The following is an 18,591-nucleotide window of genomic DNA, read 5'->3' on the forward strand; positions in this document are numbered from 1 at the left end:
TATATTTCGACAAGAAAGAAATTTAGTGCAAACAATGCTCTGAGCTGCAGAACATTTGATGGCTATTGTCGCTAGAACAACGTTATTCAAACCACAAATTTTTTTATTGGGATAAATCTTTAGGATCCGTACACCCAGAAAAAGCTTTGGAAACTTTATGTTAATATCTATTAAATTACTTAAATTAAATTTTGTGTACCAATATATTGCAAAAAGAAAGTGTTCTCACTTAAATTTGTCCGATAATTTACTCTTACATACACTCATATTTCCCACAAATTATATACATTAATTCATTTTTAGTTTTTGTTTATTAAGAACAAATATAGTTTGTATTAAAAGGACTTTTAAATACAGCTTTTTTAAAAACCAATTCTTTTTAATTCCAAAATTGTTTTGTCAAAACCGAATATTTAATTGATATATGTACATACATATTTGAATATTTGTTATTAATTATACTATTTATTGTATAATTGCTTTTGTTTCATTTAAGATAAGGAACGCTGAACAAACTTCAATGACTTTTATCATCTAATTTTTGTATTTTCTGAGATGTCAGCTTTTTCATAGAAAAAGAAATGTATAAACAGTTTGGAGTTTAGAAACGATTCTTGGAAATACACAGAAAGCGGCATAGAAGGAATATTTAATAAATCTTCGTCTCTTTATCGACTACACACTGAACATCCATGCCTCTCTTTTTTTATACCCGATACTCAAAATGAGTATTGGGGTATATTAGATTTGTGGTAAAAGTGGATGTGTGTAACGTCCAGAAGGAATCGTTTCCGACCCCATAAAGTATATATATTCTTGATCAGCATCAATAGCCGAGTCGATTGAGCCATGTCTGTCTGTCCGTCTGTCCGTCCGTCCGTCTGTCCGTCCCCTTCAGCGCCTAGTGCTCAAAGACTATAAGAGCTAGAGCAACGATGTTTTGGATCCAGACTTCAGTGATATGTCACTGCTACAAGAATATTTCAAAACTTCGCTCCGCCCACTTCCGCCCCCACAAAGAACGAAAATCTGTGGCATCCACAATTTTAAAGATACAAAAAACCAAAACCCAGAATCGTAGAGAATGACCATATCTTTTACAATGCAGAATCTGAATTGGATCCTATCATTATTATAGCCAGCATCAAGAAAACAATTTGATTTTTTCTCGCCCTGTCTCTCTCTAACAAACACGTAGCATAGCCAAATTTTTGATCCACACTCCTGAGATATCGGACCTTGACGAGTTTGTTTCAAAATTTCGCCACACCCCCTTCCGCCACCGTAAACGACGAAAAACTGCAGGCTATCCACAAATCTCAGAGACTATTAACGCTAGAGTAACCAAATTTGGTATCCGCACTCCTGTTAGATCTCACTATAAAACACATATCTCAGAATTTCGCCCTACCCCCTTCCGCCCCCACAAAGAACGAAAATCTGTTGCATCCACAATATTGCAGACTCGAGAAAACTAAAAACGCAGAATCATAGATAATAACCATATCTATCAGATTGCTGAATCTGGATCAGATCAGATCAGATTTTAATAGCCAAAAGGAACAAATCAATTTGCAGTGGCTACGCAGCGCCCGACGTCACGCTCTTTGTCGTGTCTTTTAATATTAGCGGCGTCTGCCGGAGGAGAGCCATACTGACTAAGTATCGGGTATAACTGTAGAGTTGCGGTGTCCGCAGAAACTCACAACGTTCCCCCTCGTTCTATCTCGCTAGGATAAGTACACCACTGCTTATCACCTGTTGACTATTAAAGCCACATGCGCGGCTCAAACAGACAGATTAAAAGACTTTGTTTTGTCGTGCATAACAGATATGAATGCTTAGGCTAAGCGGATGGACTTAATGACACAGATAAGGGTACTTTTCAATTATTTTTCGAATACTTTTCAATAGTATTTCTACATTTATGCAAACATCAATCGAATAAGTGTATAATACACCACTCCCATTTTTGATAACTCCCTAAAATTGAGCCAAGCCACTCGACTCTCTCCCAAATGACCGCCAAAACAGGCCCTCAAGTGCTTTGTTGCTGTGCGAGAACTGGGTCGGAATAAGTGTTTTGTTCGTGGCTTATGGACTCCACTCCTCGGTTAGGGGCTAAGCTCTATACCACATGAACTTCAAGTGGCTTTCGGTTCCTAGTTTCTAGGAACTACAAAAAAATTAATAAAAAAAAAAAATAAATATTAAAAAAAAGAAATATAACTAAAAATTTAACTAAATTAAAAAAAATTTAATAATTAAGAAAAATTATATAAATAAACAAATTTAAACAAAATTTAACACAAAAAAATTTTTAATATGAAGCTTATATTCAATAATTATTAAGTCTTAATTGGAACTAATGATCATAACAATATTTATGAAAAAAACTATCCCAAATATATTTAAATTTTTGAAGTGACTTGTTGACTAGGAAGAATTAATAAACAATACAAAACAAAAAACAGATGTGCTCTGATGCCAATGAGGTAATTGATTATTTCCCGTACAAATTCATAAAAACTAACATTGTTTATACATGCAATCAACAATTAAAATCATTTTAACTAATCGAATATGAACGTTTGATAAGGAGTGCAATATCCCTCAAAAACAGAAGCAAATACAGACAGATTGTTAAATATGGCACCCAATTAAGATAAACGTATTAGTGCAAGATTATTAGGACTGCCATATGTCGAGAATGGAGGAATTCGATTACCTACAATGTACAACATGATGTTCGAAACGTATTACCAACCAAACCAGGGGATACCTTTCAAATGCACCTACTTAATTGGTTTTTAAGCATCACTTCACTTTCCCTAATCCAAGATACGGTCAAGTGCTCATTTCTTATCAACTCATAGCCAGGGAACACAGCTATGTTGTGTTGGGTTCCCCATATAAAAAGGCAACTTACACTTGATTGAAAATTAGTTGTGGACTCAAGCTCGAGCCACCTATTTGTTGGAGTCGCATAAAGTTCTTATATTTGTATAGTCACACGTTTTACATTTTTAAAGGAGTCGCAATGAAGTATCTCGACGGCATTTTTCTTTTTGTCGTACTGTTGACCATCGACACAAAACCAACTGAAGCTGTCTGTGGCTATGAGGTGATGCGAGCTCTGATATTTTCCATGGACTGAAATAACCATCAACCATCTTTCCATCTACTATAGTCTTGTCCCGAAACAAAACCCAACATGGTCAACATTCACTTGGTGCCACACTCCCACGACGATGTCGGTTGGCTCAAGACGGTGGATCAGTACTACTATGGCCACAAGAACAACATCCAGCATGCTGGTGTCCAGTACATCATCGACACAGTCATCACAGAGCTTATCAAGGATCCCAAACGTCGCTTCATCCAGGTGGAGACATCTTTCTTTGCCAAATGGTGGGAGCAACAGACGGAGACCCACAAGCTGGTAGTCAAGAAATTGGTCAACGATGGTCGTCTGCAGTTCACCAACGGCGCCTGGAGCATGAACGATGAGGCGGCAGTCAATTATCAGAGTGTGATCGATCAGTTCACAGTGGGATTGAAGTAAGTTGCAACAGAAATGTAGTCGTGGGACTTACGTGGCTATATGGACTGATATCTTTAGGTTTCTTGATGAGACGTTCGGTATTTGTGCACGTCCTCGCGTTGGCTGGCAGATAGATCCTTTCGGTCACAGTCGCGAGCAGGCCTCATTGTACGCACAAATGGGATACGATGGAGAGTTCTTCTCTCGCATGGATCACAGCGATAAGTTCAGGCGCATGGTTGACCTCGCACTGGAAATGGTTTGGGATGCCAGCGAATCCTTGAGTGAAGTGAAGCTCTTCACCGGTCTGCTCTACAACCACTACTGGGACACTCCCGGCTTCTGCTTCGATGTGCACTGCAATGACGATCCAATTATCGACGGAGACAGTTATGATAACAACGTCAACTCCAGGGTGGACGATTTCATCGCCTTTGCGGCTAAGATCGCGGCAAACTTCCGCACGACCCATATCATGATACCCATGGGAGGTGACTTCCAGTACGAAGATGCTGAGGTCAACTTCAAGAATATGGACAAGTTGATCAAGTAAGAAAAGTCGGTCTACTTGATTAATAGTAATCTGCTCAATGCCCGATTTAACTTTTTAGATATGTCAACGCACGCCAGGCTACTGGATCCCACTACAATATATTTTACTCGACACCCGGCTGCTACCTGAACTCTGTTCATCAAGGTCTACAGTCGTACCCCAACAAAACTCTTGACTTCTTCCCCTATGCCAGTGACTCCAACAGCTTCTGGACAGGATACTATACCTCCCGACCCACCCAGAAACGCTTTGAGCGCGACGGCAATCACATGCTGCAGACCGCCAAGCAGCTCAGTGTCTTCGCCGGGCTCTCGAGCGAGCAGCAGAAGGAGGACCTCGACTACCTCCGCCAGATAATGGGTGTGATGCAGCACCACGATGCCATCACTGGAACGGAGAAACAGGCCGTGTCCAACGACTACGATCGTCTGCTGTACGATGGCATTATCGGAGGAGCCAGCAATGCCCGGGATGCCCTGCGAGTCCTGACCAACCTTCCTGAGGGGGAGTTTGAGAGCTGCCTGCAGCTGAACATCAGTGAGTGCGCCTTCACCAAGGACAGTGCCGACAACGTGGTCGTGACCCTGTTCAACCCATTGGCCCACACCTCCTCCCAGTATGTGCGAGTGCCCGTGAAGGAGGAGAGCTACCAGGTGACCGATGAGAAGGGACGCGTGGTGGCCTCTGAAGTTGTCCCAGTGGCCTGGCAGGTCCTGGCTCTGGAATACCGCGAGAACAACACTCAGCACGAACTTGTCTTTAAGGCCTCCGTGAACAAGATCGCCAGCTACTTCATTAAGAAGGTCGAGACGAGAGAAAACAAGGAAATTGTCTTGCCTAAGTCTGCTAAACAGTCTGTGAAGGAAACCAAAAAGAACTTGGAGGTGCCCAATCGATTTAAGAAGGTGAATTCGATGAAGAAGGTTGATACCTACGCCGATGATGATTCCGAAACTGTGGTCCAGACATCCCAGATCAAGCTGGTGATCGACAATAATACGGGTCGCTTGAAGAGCGTTGAAATGAATGGGGTCGTTGAGGATATTGAGCAGAAATTTGGAGTGTATGAAACTTCGGCTTCTGGTGCATACGTGTTCCGTGAGGTAGAGACTACCGAGATGCAACTCTTGACTACAGATGTGGAGTTTACGGTTTACGATGGAACTTTGGTCAAGGAAGTCCACCAGCAGTTCAACGAATGGATCTCCCAGGTCATTCGCATCTACGAAGGTGTCAACCGTGTGGAGTTCGAGTGGCTCATCGGGCCTATTCCAACTGACGAGGATACTGCCAGGGAAATTGTGACACTTTTCTACAGCGAAATCTCCTCGAATGGCGTCTTCTACACCGACTCCAATGGTCGCGAGATGATTAGACGAGAAAAGGACAAGCGCGAAGATTTCACCCCCGACTTGTCGAGGCAGCCCACCAGTGGAAATTACTATCCAGTCGTATCCCGCATTGCCTTGCAGGACAGCAACAAGCGCATTGCACTGCTCAACGATCGTGCTCAGGGAGGAACTAGCATGAAGGACGGACAGTTGGAGCTCATGCTCCATCGCCGTCTTATTCGTGATGATGGATATGGAGTTGGAGAGGCCCTGAACGAGCAGAAGTACGACAAACCCCTCATTGCACGCGGAAAAGTCTACCTGATCCTCAACTCTGTGGAGGAATCGACCAAAGTGGAGCGTGTGGCCGAGAAGGAGATCCTCCTTCCTTTCTCCGTTTTCTTCAGCAAGGCCAGCAGTCAGAGCCAGAGCGCTGTCGCCAAGGCGGTGCCCAGCTTCGATGACTTCCCGCAGTCGGTTCATCTGCTGACTCTTGAGCCCTTCACCGATGACGAGATCCTGCTGCGCGTAGAAAACTTCCTGGATCACATCGAAGGCAAGGTAGTTAGCTTCAACATTCGGCCGATCTTCGATAGCTTGGGTGGTGTGGAGATCCGCGAAACGACCTTGGATGGCAACCTGCCACTGAGCGAGATGAAGCGATTCAAGTTCCATGCGGAAGGATCCGGAGCGATATCAACAGAGGCCGAGTACTACACCGCGGCGCACAAGCCCCTGACTGCCGATAGTTCTCTAGAAGCTTCGGAGTTCAGTGTTACCCTGAACCCAATGCAAATTCGTACTTTTATAATCAAGAAGAAATAAATTAGAATAATAAACTGAAATGAAAGAAACTTAAAAGAACTAAAAGTCATGATAATGAGATTTTTTAAGGAACTTAAAAATATAGGAATTTATCTCCCATCTTTGGTTCCCATGAAACCTGAACAGTTTTATCTCATGAACTTTGTCAGAACTAATGATAACTCTATATCGTTTATTTCTTAGGTTGAAGAGGTTGAAGACTTAATTTGCGTTTAATTGAGCATTTATTAAAATTTCTATCGCTTAAACAATTGTGAGACTCTCGTCTTGTCAGAAAAAATCTGTTATATTTTTATACCCGATACTCAAAATGAGTATTGGGGTATATTAGATTTGTGGTAAAAGCGGATGTGTGTAACGTCCAGAAGGAATCGCTTCCGACCCCATAAAGCATATATATTCTTGATCATCATCAATAGCCGAGTCGATTGAGCCCTGTCTGTCTGTCCGTCCGTCCGTCTGTCCGTCTGTCCGTCCCCGTCAGCGCCTAGTGCTCAAAGACTATAAGAGCTAGAGCAACGATGTTTTGGATCCAGACTTCTGTGATATGTCACTGCTACAAAAATATTTCAAAACTTCGCCCCGCCCACTTCCGCCCCCACAAAGAACGAAAATCTGTGGCATCCACAATTTTAAAGAGATGAGAAAACCAAAAACGTAGAATTGTAGAGAATGACCATATCTTTAAGACTGCGGATTCTGAATTGGATCGTATTATTATTATAGCCAGCATCAAGAAAACAATTTCATTTTTTCTCGCCCTGTCTCTCTCTAACACACACGTAGCATAGGCGGCTTTGCTTAGAGTAAAACATTAGCGCCTAGATCTCAGAGACTACAAAAGCTAGAGCAACCAAATATCTTATCCACACTCCTAATATATCGGACCGAGGCGAGTTTGTTTCAAAATTTCGCCACACCCCCTTCCGCCCCCGCAAAGGACGAAAATCTGGGGATATTCAAAAATCTCAGAGACTATTAAGGCTAGAGGAACCAAATTTGGTATTCGCACTCCAGTTAGATCTTACTATAAAACGTGTATCTCAAAATTTCGCCCCACCCCCTTCCGCCCACACAAAGAACGAAAATCTGTTGCATCCACAATATTGCACATTCGAAAAAACTAAAAACGCAGAATCATAGATAATAACCATATCTATCAGATTGCTGAATCTGGATCAGATCAGATCAGATTTTAATAGCCAAAAGGAACAAAACAATTTGCAGTGGCTACGCAGCGCCCGACGTGACGCTCAGACTGATTTTCTGTCTCTCTCGCACGCACTCTTTGTCGTGTCGTTTAATATTAGCGGCGTCTGCCGGAGGAGAGTTATACTGACTTAGTATCGGGTATAACCGTAGAGTTGCGGTGTCCGCAGCAACTCACAACGTTCCCCCTCGTTTTTATTGTTATTTATGTATTTTTGTATATTTTTGTATTTGTAGGTAATTGTACTGGTAATGCATTTCCATAAACAAACTCTTATCCGCACTTCGCCCCATTTAAATACTCGATAAGCATTGATTAAAAATATAGTTGTCAGTAAAACAGAAGTTACGAGTACTGCTCCCATTAAATTGTGTGGACGTTGACATGCAATGACTGCATCTTTCAAGATTCGATGCAGTTACTGCACCGTCAAGTGGCCCGTGTGACACCAGCAGAAGGCTGTTACGCGCGGATCCCAGGCAAAACGCAAACAAACTGAATAATACAAACTGAATAATCAAGATATTTTTAGATCGTATAAAAGTGAAGTACATCATCAAGGGAGTCATGCAAAAGTAAACACTCGAGAGAGTTTATCAGTAAATTCCAATACTACGGTATTTATGGTACCCATGAAATCCAAGGGTGTTTTGTATTCATGGAAATGTAAGTATGTGCAAAAAGGAAGCATTGTCTTGTGCAGCTAAGTCGTCTTCGATGTACCGTGTGTCGACTTGTCGAGTCTCGCACAGCAATAAGTCTCTTGTTTTTAGAGTTAATCACAGCTTAATAGAGCTTATCACAGTGATCTTATGTACGAGCATATTATTTCTTATCATTCGTGTGCATTCCTTATCAAGTCATACCTCTGCCTATAAAACAGCATGTTCAGCTAAAAGAAAGTCAGTTCTTGCTTCAATTTGCTTTAAATTCCTGCCAATATGATACGTCTGGGCTTTGTTCTCCTCTTGGTTTCATTTTTGGTGATCCAACCGCAGCAATCCGATGCTGTCTGTGGCTATGAGGTTAGTAAACACTCACGAGAAAACGCAGAGCTTGATTTTAAAGTTATTTGCTGCAGTCATGTCCCGAAACAAAGTCGAACATGGTCAACATTCACTTGGTGCCACACTCCCACGACGATGTCGGCTGGCTTAAGACGGTGGATCAGTCGTATTATGGCTACAAGAATAACATCCACCATGCTGGCGTCCAATACATTTTGGATACGGTTGTGACGGAGCTCATCAGCGACCCGAAGCGTCGCTTCATTCAGGTGGAGACCTACTACTTTGCCAAGTGGTGGAGGGAACAGTCGGAGACCACGCGACGAATTGTCACAAAATTGGTCAACGAAGGACGCTTTGAGTTCACGGGTGGAGCCTGGAGCATGAACGATGAGGCGGCTGTAAACTACCAGGGTGTGATCGATCAGTTTACAGTGGGATTGAAGTAGGTTAACTCTATGAGATTTTCATCATAAGACACTCATTCGTTTGATAGGTTCCTCAACGAGACATTCGGTGCTTGTGCTCGTCCTCGCGTTGGCTGGCAAATCGATACTTTCGGCCATTCTCGAGAACAGGCGGCGATATTTGCCCAGATGGGCTACGACGGACAGTTCTTCTCCCGCATGGATCACAACGATAAGGACACTCGGCTGGAGAATCTGTCTATGGAAATGATTTGGGATGCCAGCGAGTCCTTGAGTGAAGTGAAGCTCTTCACGGGTATGCTATACAATTTCTACTCGGATACACCCGGCTTCTGCTTTGATGTCCTGTGCAACGATGACCCGATTATCGATGGCAAGAGCTACGACTACAATGTGGAGTCCAGGGTGGATGATTTTATTAGCTATGCGGCAACTGTCTCAAAGCACTATCAAACGAATCACATCATGATCCCAATGGGTGGTGATTTCCAGTACGAGGATGCCAAGGTTAATTACAAGAACATGGACAAGCTGATCAAGTAAGTGCTGCCTGAGTATTTTAACCATAAATGTTCCTCAAGTGCGTATCATTTGGAATTTCAAAAAGGTATATAAACGAGCGCCAGGCGAATGGTAGCAAATACAACATCTTCTACTCAACCCCGAGCTGCTATCTCAACGCTCTCCATCAGAGCCTGCAGACGTGGCCTAACAAAACCCAGGACTTCTTTCCCTATGCCCATGAGCCGAACAGCTTCTGGACCGGTTTCTACACATCCCGACCCACCCAGAAACGCTTCGAGCGCGATGGCAACCACTTGCTACAGACAGTCAAGCAGCTCAGTGTTTTTGCTAAACTCTCGAGCGATCAACAGAACAGGGACCTGGACTACCTCCGCCAGATAATGGGAGTGATGCAGCACCACGATGCCATTACTGGTACCGAACGACAAGCCGTATCGAACGACTACGATCGATTGATGTACGATGCCATTATCGGAGCTGGCAACAGTGCCCGCGATGCTCTGAGGCTTCTGACCAACTTTCCCAACGGAGAGTTTGAAAGTTGCCTGCTTTTGAACATCAGTGAGTGCGCCTTTACCAAGGATAGTGCTGACAACGTAGTGGTGACGCTGTACAATCCATTGGCCCACAACTCCACGCAGTATGTGCGAATACCCGTGAAAGAAGCGAACTACAAAGTCAATGATGAGAATGGCAATGAAGTTGCTTCAGAAATTGTGCCAGTTCCCTGGCAGGTCTTGGCACTAGAGCACCGCGCCAATGATACCCAACATGAGCTGATTTTCAAGGCCACCGCGAATAAGATCGCCAGCTATTACATCAAGAAGATCGACAATCCAAAGAAGGGCCACTCGATAAAGAAGGTTGAACCCCATGCAGAGGATTCCGATACTGTAGTTCAAAATTCGGTAAGCTTCGGTAGCTCTCAGATAGTTTTAGATCTTACCTGGAAATCTTAACCATAATTCCACAGCTCATCAAATTGGTGATAGACAACAAATCGGGCCGCCTAAGGACTGTTGAGATGAATGGAGTTTCGGAGAACATTGAACAGAACTTTGGGCTGTACAAGACCCGCGCTTCATGTGCCTACACATTCCGTCAAGATGGGGACATTGAAGTAGTGCAAGATAATGTTGAGTTTACAGTGTACGAAGGGGATTTGGTCAAGGAAGTCCATCAGCAGGTGAACGAGTGGATCTCCCAGGTCATTCGCATTTATGAGGGTGTCAACCGTGTGGAGTTCGAATGGATGGTGGGACCCATTCCCATTGTAGACAACGTGGGCATGGAGATTGTCACAAACTTCCGCAGTGAAATTTCATCAAATGGTGTCTTCTACACGGACTCCAATGGCCGTGAGTTGATGCGGCGAGAGAAGGACAAGCGGGAGGACTTTACCTCAGACTTGAGCCGTCAACCGATCAGCGGAAACTTTTATCCAGTCACCTCCCGCCTTGCACTGCAGGACAATGAGAAACGGTTGGTCCTGCTCAACGATCGTTCGCAGGGCGGGGCCAGCCTGCAGAACGGACAGCTGGAAATGCTGTTACATCGCCGTCTGATGTTCAATGATGGCGGCGGCGTTGGCGAAGCTCTCAATGAAGAGCAGTATGGCAAGGGTCTGATTGCCCGAGGTAAATTGTTCCTAGTCCTCAGCTCAATCAAAGAAAGAAATACTCGGACTGAGCGTCTGGCAGAGAAGGAGATTCACCTGCCCTTCTATAAGTTCTTCAGCAAGGACAGCAGTAAAAGCAGAAATGCTATGCCTCAATCGATACCCGACTTTAATGACTTCCCTGAGCCAGTGCATCTTCTCACCCTGGAGCCTTTCAACGATGATGAAATTCTGCTGCGGGTGGAGAACTTTGTAGACCACACGGAGGGTAATGTGGTTAGCTTCAACATTCGGCAGATCTTCGATAGCTTGGGCGGTGAAGAGATCCGCGAGACCACCTTGGATGGCAACATGCCACTGAGCGATATGAGGCGATTCAAGTTCCCCGCAAAAGCATCTGGCGTCTTACCACCAACGGCTGTCGAGTACTCTAAAGCCGAGTACAACCCCCTGGAGGCGGATAAACACCAGGAAGGATCGGAGTTTAGTGTCACGCTACACCCAATGCAAATTCGTACTTTCGTTATTAAAAGAAAGTAACGAGCGAGAACGGGTAACGAGTACCCAAAGCTTATATTATATATGTATGTATATATGAGCTTATAATTTTTGTTACTTCTACAATATATTATTGGAGTCGATGACTGCCGCACTCTATCTCTCACTCTCTCTCTCCCTTTGTATTTTGGTATCACAGTATCGTGGATCCCTCCGCATTCTGTCGCAATTTTGTCAGCCATTGTCATGAAAGATGGGAAAATAATAGCAGAATGACAGGAACCATCTAATGTCATCTTATGACCTACATATGTGATTATAATTTTAGAAAATTGTATCTTTTTGCATTTTTTTGCTACTGCTACATCTGTCGCTCAATCTCTCTCTCTCTCTACTCAAACCAACATCAGCCGTTATATTTTTGGGGTCGGAAACGGTTCTTTCTGGGTATTACAGATACATCAACATTCGCCACAAAAATAAAATACCCCCAAACACATCGAGTACCAGGTATAATTAATGTATGTGGCTCTCACTTTCTTAGCGATAAGATCCCTGATTGCCCTGGTACTTCAAGTAGTACAAATTCATAAAAGTTTTCTTTAATCGTAAGTGGCATTCATCAATTAAAATCCATTTAAAACCTTCAAGTGGTTTTGATAAGAACTGCAATACCTCTTCAAATCCCAGATTAACCGCACGGTGAAATTGATAACATATTGATTATGGTGGGCTATGAATATGGCTATCGCTTAATTGATTCAAATTCAAAATATACTCTAGTACTCATTGCTTATCAATTCTTTATAAAAAGACAGCTTAAACGAGGGGAGAAATCAGTCATGGACTCGACTCCCACCCATCGAAAACACACCGCAATGAAATATTTTTACGGCATAATTATATTTTTAGTATGGTTGGCATTCGACACAACTGAAGCTGTCTGTGGCTATGAGGTAATTACAGATGCTTTTTAACGGGTTAGTTTAAACTAATGATGCTAGCGGCTAGCAGTCTTGTCCCGAAACAAAACCCTTCATGGTCAACGTTCACTTGGTGCCTCACTCCCACGATGATGTAGGCTGGCTCAAGACGGTGGATCAGTACTACTATGGCCACAAGAACAACATCCAGCATGCTAGAGTCCAGTACATCATCGACACAGTCATCGATGCACTTTTGGAAAATCCCAAGCGTCGCTTTATTCAAGTGGAGACCGCGTTCTTTGCCAAATGGTGGCAGGAACAGACGGAGTCAATGAAGCAGGTGGTCAACCGATTGGTCAACGAAGGTCGTCTGGTATTCACAGGCGGAGCTTGGACCATGAACGATGAGGCGGCAGTCAACTATCAGAGTGTGATCGATCAGTTCACAGTGGGATTGAAGTAAGTCGTAACCGAGTTGACCACATGGGACTTCCATGGCTTTATATACTAATCTTTAGGTTCCTTGATGAGGCATTCGGTATTTGCGCACGTCCCCGTGTTGGCTGGCAGATCGATGCCTTTGGCCACTCCCGGGAGCAGGCCTCGATGTTTGCTCAAATGGGATTCGACGGACAGTTCTTTGCTCGCATGGATCACAGGGATAAGAGCAAACGTGCGAATAACTTGGGCCTGGAAATGATTTGGAATGCCAGCGAGTCCCTCGATGAAATGGAACTCTTCTCCGGAATGCTCTACAACCACTACTCGGCCCCTCCTGGCTTTTGCTTTGATTTGCTTTGCAATGACGACCCCATTGTTGATGGAACAAGCTATGACAACAATGTATGGGACAGGGTTAATGATTTCACCAAATATTTGGAGGGCCTGGAAACGCACTACCGCTCCTATCACATCATGGTTCCAATGGGTGATGATTTTCATTATGAAAATGCCCATAAGAACTATAAAAATATGGACAAACTGATTAAGTGAGCTATTATCAGCCTCAATCTCGAAACGGAATCTTACTTTTCCATCCACATAGATATGTCAACAGTCTCCAGTTCAGGTACAATGTCTTCTACTCAACCCCAAGCTGCTATCTGCAGTCCTTGCATCAGACTCTGGAAACATGGCCCAACAAGACGCAGGACTTCCTGCCCCACTCACATGAGGCGGACAGCTTCTGGACAGGATACTACACCTCCCGACCCACCCAGAAACGCTTCGAGCGCGACGGTAATCACATGCTGCAGACCGTGAAGCAACTCAGTGTCTTCGCCGGGCTCTCGAGTAAGCAGCAAAAGAAGGATCTGGACTACCTCCGCCAGATAATGGGTGTGATGCAGCACCACGATGCCATCACTGGAACGGAGAAGCAGGAGGTGTCCAACGACTACGATCGCCTGCTGTACGATGGCATTATCGGAGGAGCCAGCAATGCCCGGGATGCCCTACGAGTCCTGACCAACCTTCCAGAGGGGGAGTTTGAGAGCTGCCTGCAACTGAACATCAGTGAGTGCGCCTTCACCAAGGACAGTGCCGACAACGTGGTCGTGACCCTGTTCAACCCATTGGCCCACACCTCCTCCCAGTATGTGCGAGTGCCCGTGAAGGAGGAGAGCTACCAGGTGATCGATGAGAAGGGACGCGTGGTGGCCTCTGAAGTTGTCCCAGTGGCCTGGCAGGTCCTGGCTCTGGAATACCGCGAGAACAACACTCAGCACGAGCTTGTGTTCATGGCCTCCGTGAACAAGATTGCCAGCTACTTCATCAAAAAGATAGAGAAGACTGAGAGCAAGAAAATCCTCCTACCCAAGAGATTGAGAAAGGACGAGACTCAATCCGATGTTGATTCGGAAACTGTGGTCCAGACATCCCAGATTAAACTGGTGATCGACAATTATACGGGTCGCTTAAAGACCATTCAGATGAACGGTGTCGTTGAGGGAATTGAGCAGAACTTTGGAGTGTTCAAGACTACACGATCGTGCCACTATATTTTCCGTGAAGATGAACCCATGGATGTGCTGTCAGACGATATTGAGTTCGCAGTATACGATGGGGATTTGGTTAAGGAGATTCATCAGCAGGTGGACGATTACATCTCCCAGGTCATTCGGATTTATGAAGGAGTCAACCGTGTGGAGTTTGAATGGCTGGTCGGTCCTATCCCAGGGTTTGGCAGAGAGATCATTACTATTTTCGATACTGGAATCTCATCAGATGGCGTCTTTTATACCGATTCCAATGGTCGCGAGATGATTAGGCGAGAAAGAGACAAGCGCGAAGACTTCAGTCCCGACTTGGAGAAGCAACCTACGAGTGGTAACTATTATCCAGTCACATCCCGCATTGCCCTGCAGGATAATGCCAAGCGACTGGTCCTACTGAATGATCGCTCTCAGGGAGGATCGAGTATGAGTGATGGACGATTAGAGTTTATGCTCCATCGCCGTAGCTATTTCAGCGATGGCTCCGGTGCTGCAGAAGCCTTAAACGAACAGCAGTTCGGTGATGGTCTTATTGCAAGGGGAAAACTGTTTCTCATTCTCAATGCAGTGGCCAAAGAAAATACTATCGCTGAGCGTCAGGCTGAGAAAGAGATTCATTTGCCTTTCTGGAAGTTCTTCAGCAAATCCAAGAACACAATTAGCAACGCTGTACCCAAGCTATTACCCGACTTTAATGGCTTGCCCCAATCGGTGCATCTGCTTACCCTTGAACCCTTCAGCGATGACGAGATCCTCTTGCGCTTGGAGAACTTCCTGGATCGCATCGAAGGAAAGGTTGTTAGCTTCAATATTCGCTCGATATTCGATAGCTTGGGCGGTAGCGAGATCCGCGAAACCACCTTGGATGGCAACCTGCCTTTGAACGAGATGAAACGTATGAAATTCCATCATTATGGAGCCGGCCCTAGGCCCCGAAAACCCGAGTTCTTCATGTCGCAACACAAGCCCTTGTCGGCGAACAAGTCTCATGAGGCCTCCGAGTTCAGTGTGACCCTGAGCCCCATGCAAATCCGTACATTCATCATCCGAAAGGAGCCAGTTTAGTTGAACCCCGATGCCAATGGCTGTGTAAAACATGATAGATAAATTTTTTTGAACGTGCTAATAATTAATAGAGAAAAATAGAAGATTATATGCTGGAACTGCTTAACATATTTAAAGCTTACAATGCGGATACATTTGCTGCAGCCCACGCCTCAAATCCCCTGCTCCTATGCATGACTTAGACGACATAAGTCCTTCTGGCTATTTTGGTGACCCCGACCCCGACCCCAACCCCGTCGCTCGCTTCCTGGTCGCTTACATTTTAGTTGTGAGCTTTAAGCTATGGCTGGCATGTATATCTATAGCTCTTATGTGTCTACATATATAAACGATATCTGTATGCGATAGCTGCTCATGGCTGCTGCTGCTTCTGCTGCTGTTCTAATGCTGCTAATGTCTAGCACTCGAAAAAAGATTTGCGCCCAATGCCCCTCGTGGCATCTACCTACAAAATACTTGTGTGCCATCATCATACATACTCGTATAAGGATCTTCCATTGCAGGACTTTGGTCCTGGGCTTTTATTATTAAGTTCGCCACGGGAGACTTTAATCTGTGGCTGCTCCTGGTTGGGACAGCCCTCCATGCCACTCTCCACGCCACTCTGCCACTGCGATGCAAAACAATGAGCGAGCGAATTCATGCCATATGTGTGTGTCCTCTGAGCAGGCTCTCGTTTTTGGTAGATGGGAAAAATTATTTAATATTACCCGTCTTAGGCAATGAGGCGAGGCGGGGCGAGTGCCGGGGGCCAGGCCCAGGCCCAATCGAGCTGCTCAGGCGTTGTTTGGTCGTAATCCTTGTGCGAGTATTAGACATGGAATTTAATTTAGTTTCAGCTGCAGCTCGGCATGGAAGGACAGTGGCGCATATGTGTGCCAAGTGCCCCATGCTGTTGCTGTTGCCGGTTGCTGTTGCCTTTGCCGCACTGTCAAACTTTTGCTTTGCCGACTTTCGGTTGAGTTGGCGCTTTTAATTCAAAGGAAACCAACACCCCACTCTTTTCTGCCACTCCCACTGTTTACTTCCTGAGCTGCAGATAATCCAACTTTGATTAAGTAATTTCAGCATCGAGGGCCAGACCCAGACTATAATAAGGTTGGGTGTTGAAAATCCTACGACTCAGTCGTATTCCCATGTGTGTGTCTGTGTGTGGGCGTGGCTCGGGCAGAACAAAAAAGAAAGCATCCTCTCCTGCCGAATGGGTAAGACAATGCCTGGATGCCATTCCATTTGAACGGACTCCCTGCTGCTGTTTATTTTCGGACTGGATTTTTCGGGCATGCGAGTGTGGTACTGCAATTACCATAATAACGTGTTAACTGTTCGTTCATGTGGAGTTTTCATAATTTCATAATTGATTGAACAGTCAATCCGAACAGGTATGCAAATTTGCGATGAAATATTTACATTTTTTCACCCATTTGTCGTCTCTTTATGATCCCGAAAAGTCAGCTTAGACCCAGCACGGAGTTCAAACGGGAACACAACAGACATAGAACCAGAATATTCAAAAAAGGGCGGCCGGCAAAAAACAATGGACAAATGGTAAAACTAAGCGGCTAAACAAATATCGAGCCATCGAGCATAAATCCTCTCACTAAAACGCGCACTCGACAACTCAATAATACAACGACGACAAATACGACAAAAAAAAAGGGGCAACGTGTGCTTTTTGGCACTTCAAATACAGAAATACAGGAGGGAACGAACTGCAGTCGGCTTATAGACAATCGACCGGAGGCCCGGCCCCCACCAGGCGACCCCATCCGACCTATCCGGAGCGGTAAATTGCGGGCAAGTGTGGGTATCTGTCTGTCTGTCTGTCTATCTGCGTGTGTGTGTGTGTGTCATTTTAATCAACGGCAACATGCAGCAGATTATCCGACAGCTAAACAACACCCGGGGATACCCCGAACGAACCCAACGATGTGTCGATGAATGGGAAAGCGTTTCGCTTTGACAATTGCCACTGGCTGACTGGCTGGCTGCCATCCTTCCTCCGCAGAACAATTAAATGCGCAGTGAGGCCCAAGCCTACTTAGGGTCTATAAAAATCCGCACACACATAATGCTTTTCATACATATTGTATACGGCAAACGGAAGAGTACGAGTATATATCCACGTTTTTCCAAGCGTTTGCGAATTTATTGAACCGCAACAAATGTCATTGATGTCATCATCATCAACTGCCACTGCATTAGCATCATCGTCATCATCTGGGAAATCGACAAGCGTATCCGAATCTTTTTTATTAGCAACAAGTTTTTAATATCGCAGCAGGAGCTCATATCCAACGGAGGTAGAGACACGACACCATAAAAATGCCTCAAACTTACAACAATAGCGCCCTAGTCTATCTATAGAGCTATAGTGCTACCTTCCACTCTCTCTCCCCTTTGCGATCCCCATGCCAGAGACGAGAGCATCCCTCAGCGAATGCCGATTTTATAAGAATTTAATATGCGCCACGTATTTTGATGTTGAGGATGTGTTTCGGTTTCTTCCTATTCTTCCTTTTTTTGCGCTGTTCCTTTAAATCATTCACACTGAGAGTCGACTAGGGAGTTGCACAGATGAGTGCAATTTGGTACTCCAGGATAAGTATTTATTCTTATGAGTCTATTCAAAATTACATGATTTCTTTAAAAACTATTTTAAAATATAAAATTTAAATATAACTATGAAAAATATTTCTTCAGATTGATTCAAGCATTACAAAAAAAAACAAACAAAAAATAAGATAAATAAATATTTTGTACCAAAAAATACTTTTTTCATTTGTTAGGCTGAATTATTGTTTTAGCTGAAATATATGAAAATATAGTAAAATCATATCTGGAATGAAATTCACATACAATATAAATATATTTGATCAATATTTCATTGATTTGTATATAAGAACACCATGTACATGATTTTTTACAGAAGTCCCGTCCAATCTTGAAGCAATCTCGACGTTTTCTTCATTACATCATAACGATTATGAAATAAATACTTCCGTTTCTTTGAGACGTATTCGCGGGTATGGCAGGGATTTTGGGATGTGCGACTCCTGCTGCTGCT

General features: G+C 44.2%; 3 protein-coding genes across 4 annotated transcripts; all 3 read left to right on the forward strand.

Moving 5' to 3' along the window:
* The first annotated feature begins 2,933 nt into the window (after positions 1–2,933).
* LOC108161224 (lysosomal alpha-mannosidase) lies at positions 2,934–6,273 on the forward strand. The gene is made up of 4 exons (XM_017295448.2): positions 2,934–3,124; positions 3,191–3,561; positions 3,623–4,093; positions 4,156–6,273. Exons 1-4 carry the CDS (start codon positions 3,041–3,043, stop codon positions 6,251–6,253), a joined length of 3,024 nt encoding a protein of 1,007 aa, XP_017150937.2. The 5' UTR covers positions 2,934–3,040; the 3' UTR covers positions 6,254–6,273.
* Positions 6,274–8,382: 2,109 nt separating this feature from the next.
* Positions 8,383–12,042, forward strand: LOC108164026 (lysosomal alpha-mannosidase). Its single transcript, XM_017299602.2, has 5 exons — positions 8,383–8,488; positions 8,545–8,915; positions 8,967–9,437; positions 9,506–10,331; positions 10,397–12,042. The coding sequence occupies exons 1-5, from the start codon at positions 8,405–8,407 to the stop codon at positions 11,579–11,581; spliced, it is 2,937 nt and encodes a 978-aa protein (XP_017155091.1). The 5' UTR covers positions 8,383–8,404; the 3' UTR covers positions 11,582–12,042.
* Positions 12,043–12,365: 323 nt separating this feature from the next.
* On the forward strand, positions 12,366–15,715 carry LOC108164025 (lysosomal alpha-mannosidase-like). Of its 2 annotated transcripts, none has more exons than XM_017299600.2 (4): positions 12,366–12,495; positions 12,554–12,924; positions 12,984–13,454; positions 13,511–15,715. In XM_017299600.2, the coding sequence occupies exons 1-4, from the start codon at positions 12,382–12,384 to the stop codon at positions 15,522–15,524; spliced, it is 2,970 nt and encodes a 989-aa protein (XP_017155089.2). In that variant the 5' UTR covers positions 12,366–12,381; the 3' UTR covers positions 15,525–15,715. The 2 variants fall into 2 exon arrangements, with proteins under 2 accessions (XP_017155089.2, XP_017155088.2); XM_017299599.2 differs by having other exon boundaries at positions 12,367–12,495; positions 12,551–12,924; positions 13,511–15,714.
* Positions 15,716–18,591: the final 2,876 nt, after the last annotated feature.

This window comes from Drosophila miranda, chromosome 4, assembly GCF_003369915.1.
Source record: "Drosophila miranda strain MSH22 chromosome 4, D.miranda_PacBio2.1, whole genome shotgun sequence".
Classification (NCBI taxonomy): domain Eukaryota; kingdom Metazoa; phylum Arthropoda; class Insecta; order Diptera; family Drosophilidae; genus Drosophila; species Drosophila miranda.

Excerpts from the sequence above, each read along its gene's own strand:
- LOC108161224 (XM_017295448.2), top strand. The coding sequence starts at position 3,041 with ATGAAGTATCTCGACGGCATTTTTCTTTTTGTCGTACTGTTGACCATC. Across the intron at positions 3,125-3,190 it reads AAGCTGTCTGTGGCTATGAG|TCTTGTCCCGAAACAAAACC; the intron begins GTGATGCGAGCT and ends CATCTACTATAG. Across the intron at positions 3,562-3,622 it reads CAGTTCACAGTGGGATTGAA|GTTTCTTGATGAGACGTTCG; the intron begins GTAAGTTGCAAC and ends TGATATCTTTAG.
- LOC108164026 (XM_017299602.2), top strand. The coding sequence starts at position 8,405 with ATGATACGTCTGGGCTTTGTTCTCCTCTTGGTTTCATTTTTGGTGATC. Across the intron at positions 8,916-8,966 it reads CAGTTTACAGTGGGATTGAA|GTTCCTCAACGAGACATTCG; the intron begins GTAGGTTAACTC and ends TTCGTTTGATAG. Across the intron at positions 9,438-9,505 it reads AACATGGACAAGCTGATCAA|GTATATAAACGAGCGCCAGG; the intron begins GTAAGTGCTGCC and ends AATTTCAAAAAG.
- LOC108164025 (XM_017299599.2), top strand. The coding sequence starts at position 12,382 with ATGGACTCGACTCCCACCCATCGAAAACACACCGCAATGAAATATTTT. Across the intron at positions 12,925-12,983 it reads CAGTTCACAGTGGGATTGAA|GTTCCTTGATGAGGCATTCG; the intron begins GTAAGTCGTAAC and ends ACTAATCTTTAG. Across the intron at positions 13,455-13,510 it reads AATATGGACAAACTGATTAA|ATATGTCAACAGTCTCCAGT; the intron begins GTGAGCTATTAT and ends CCATCCACATAG.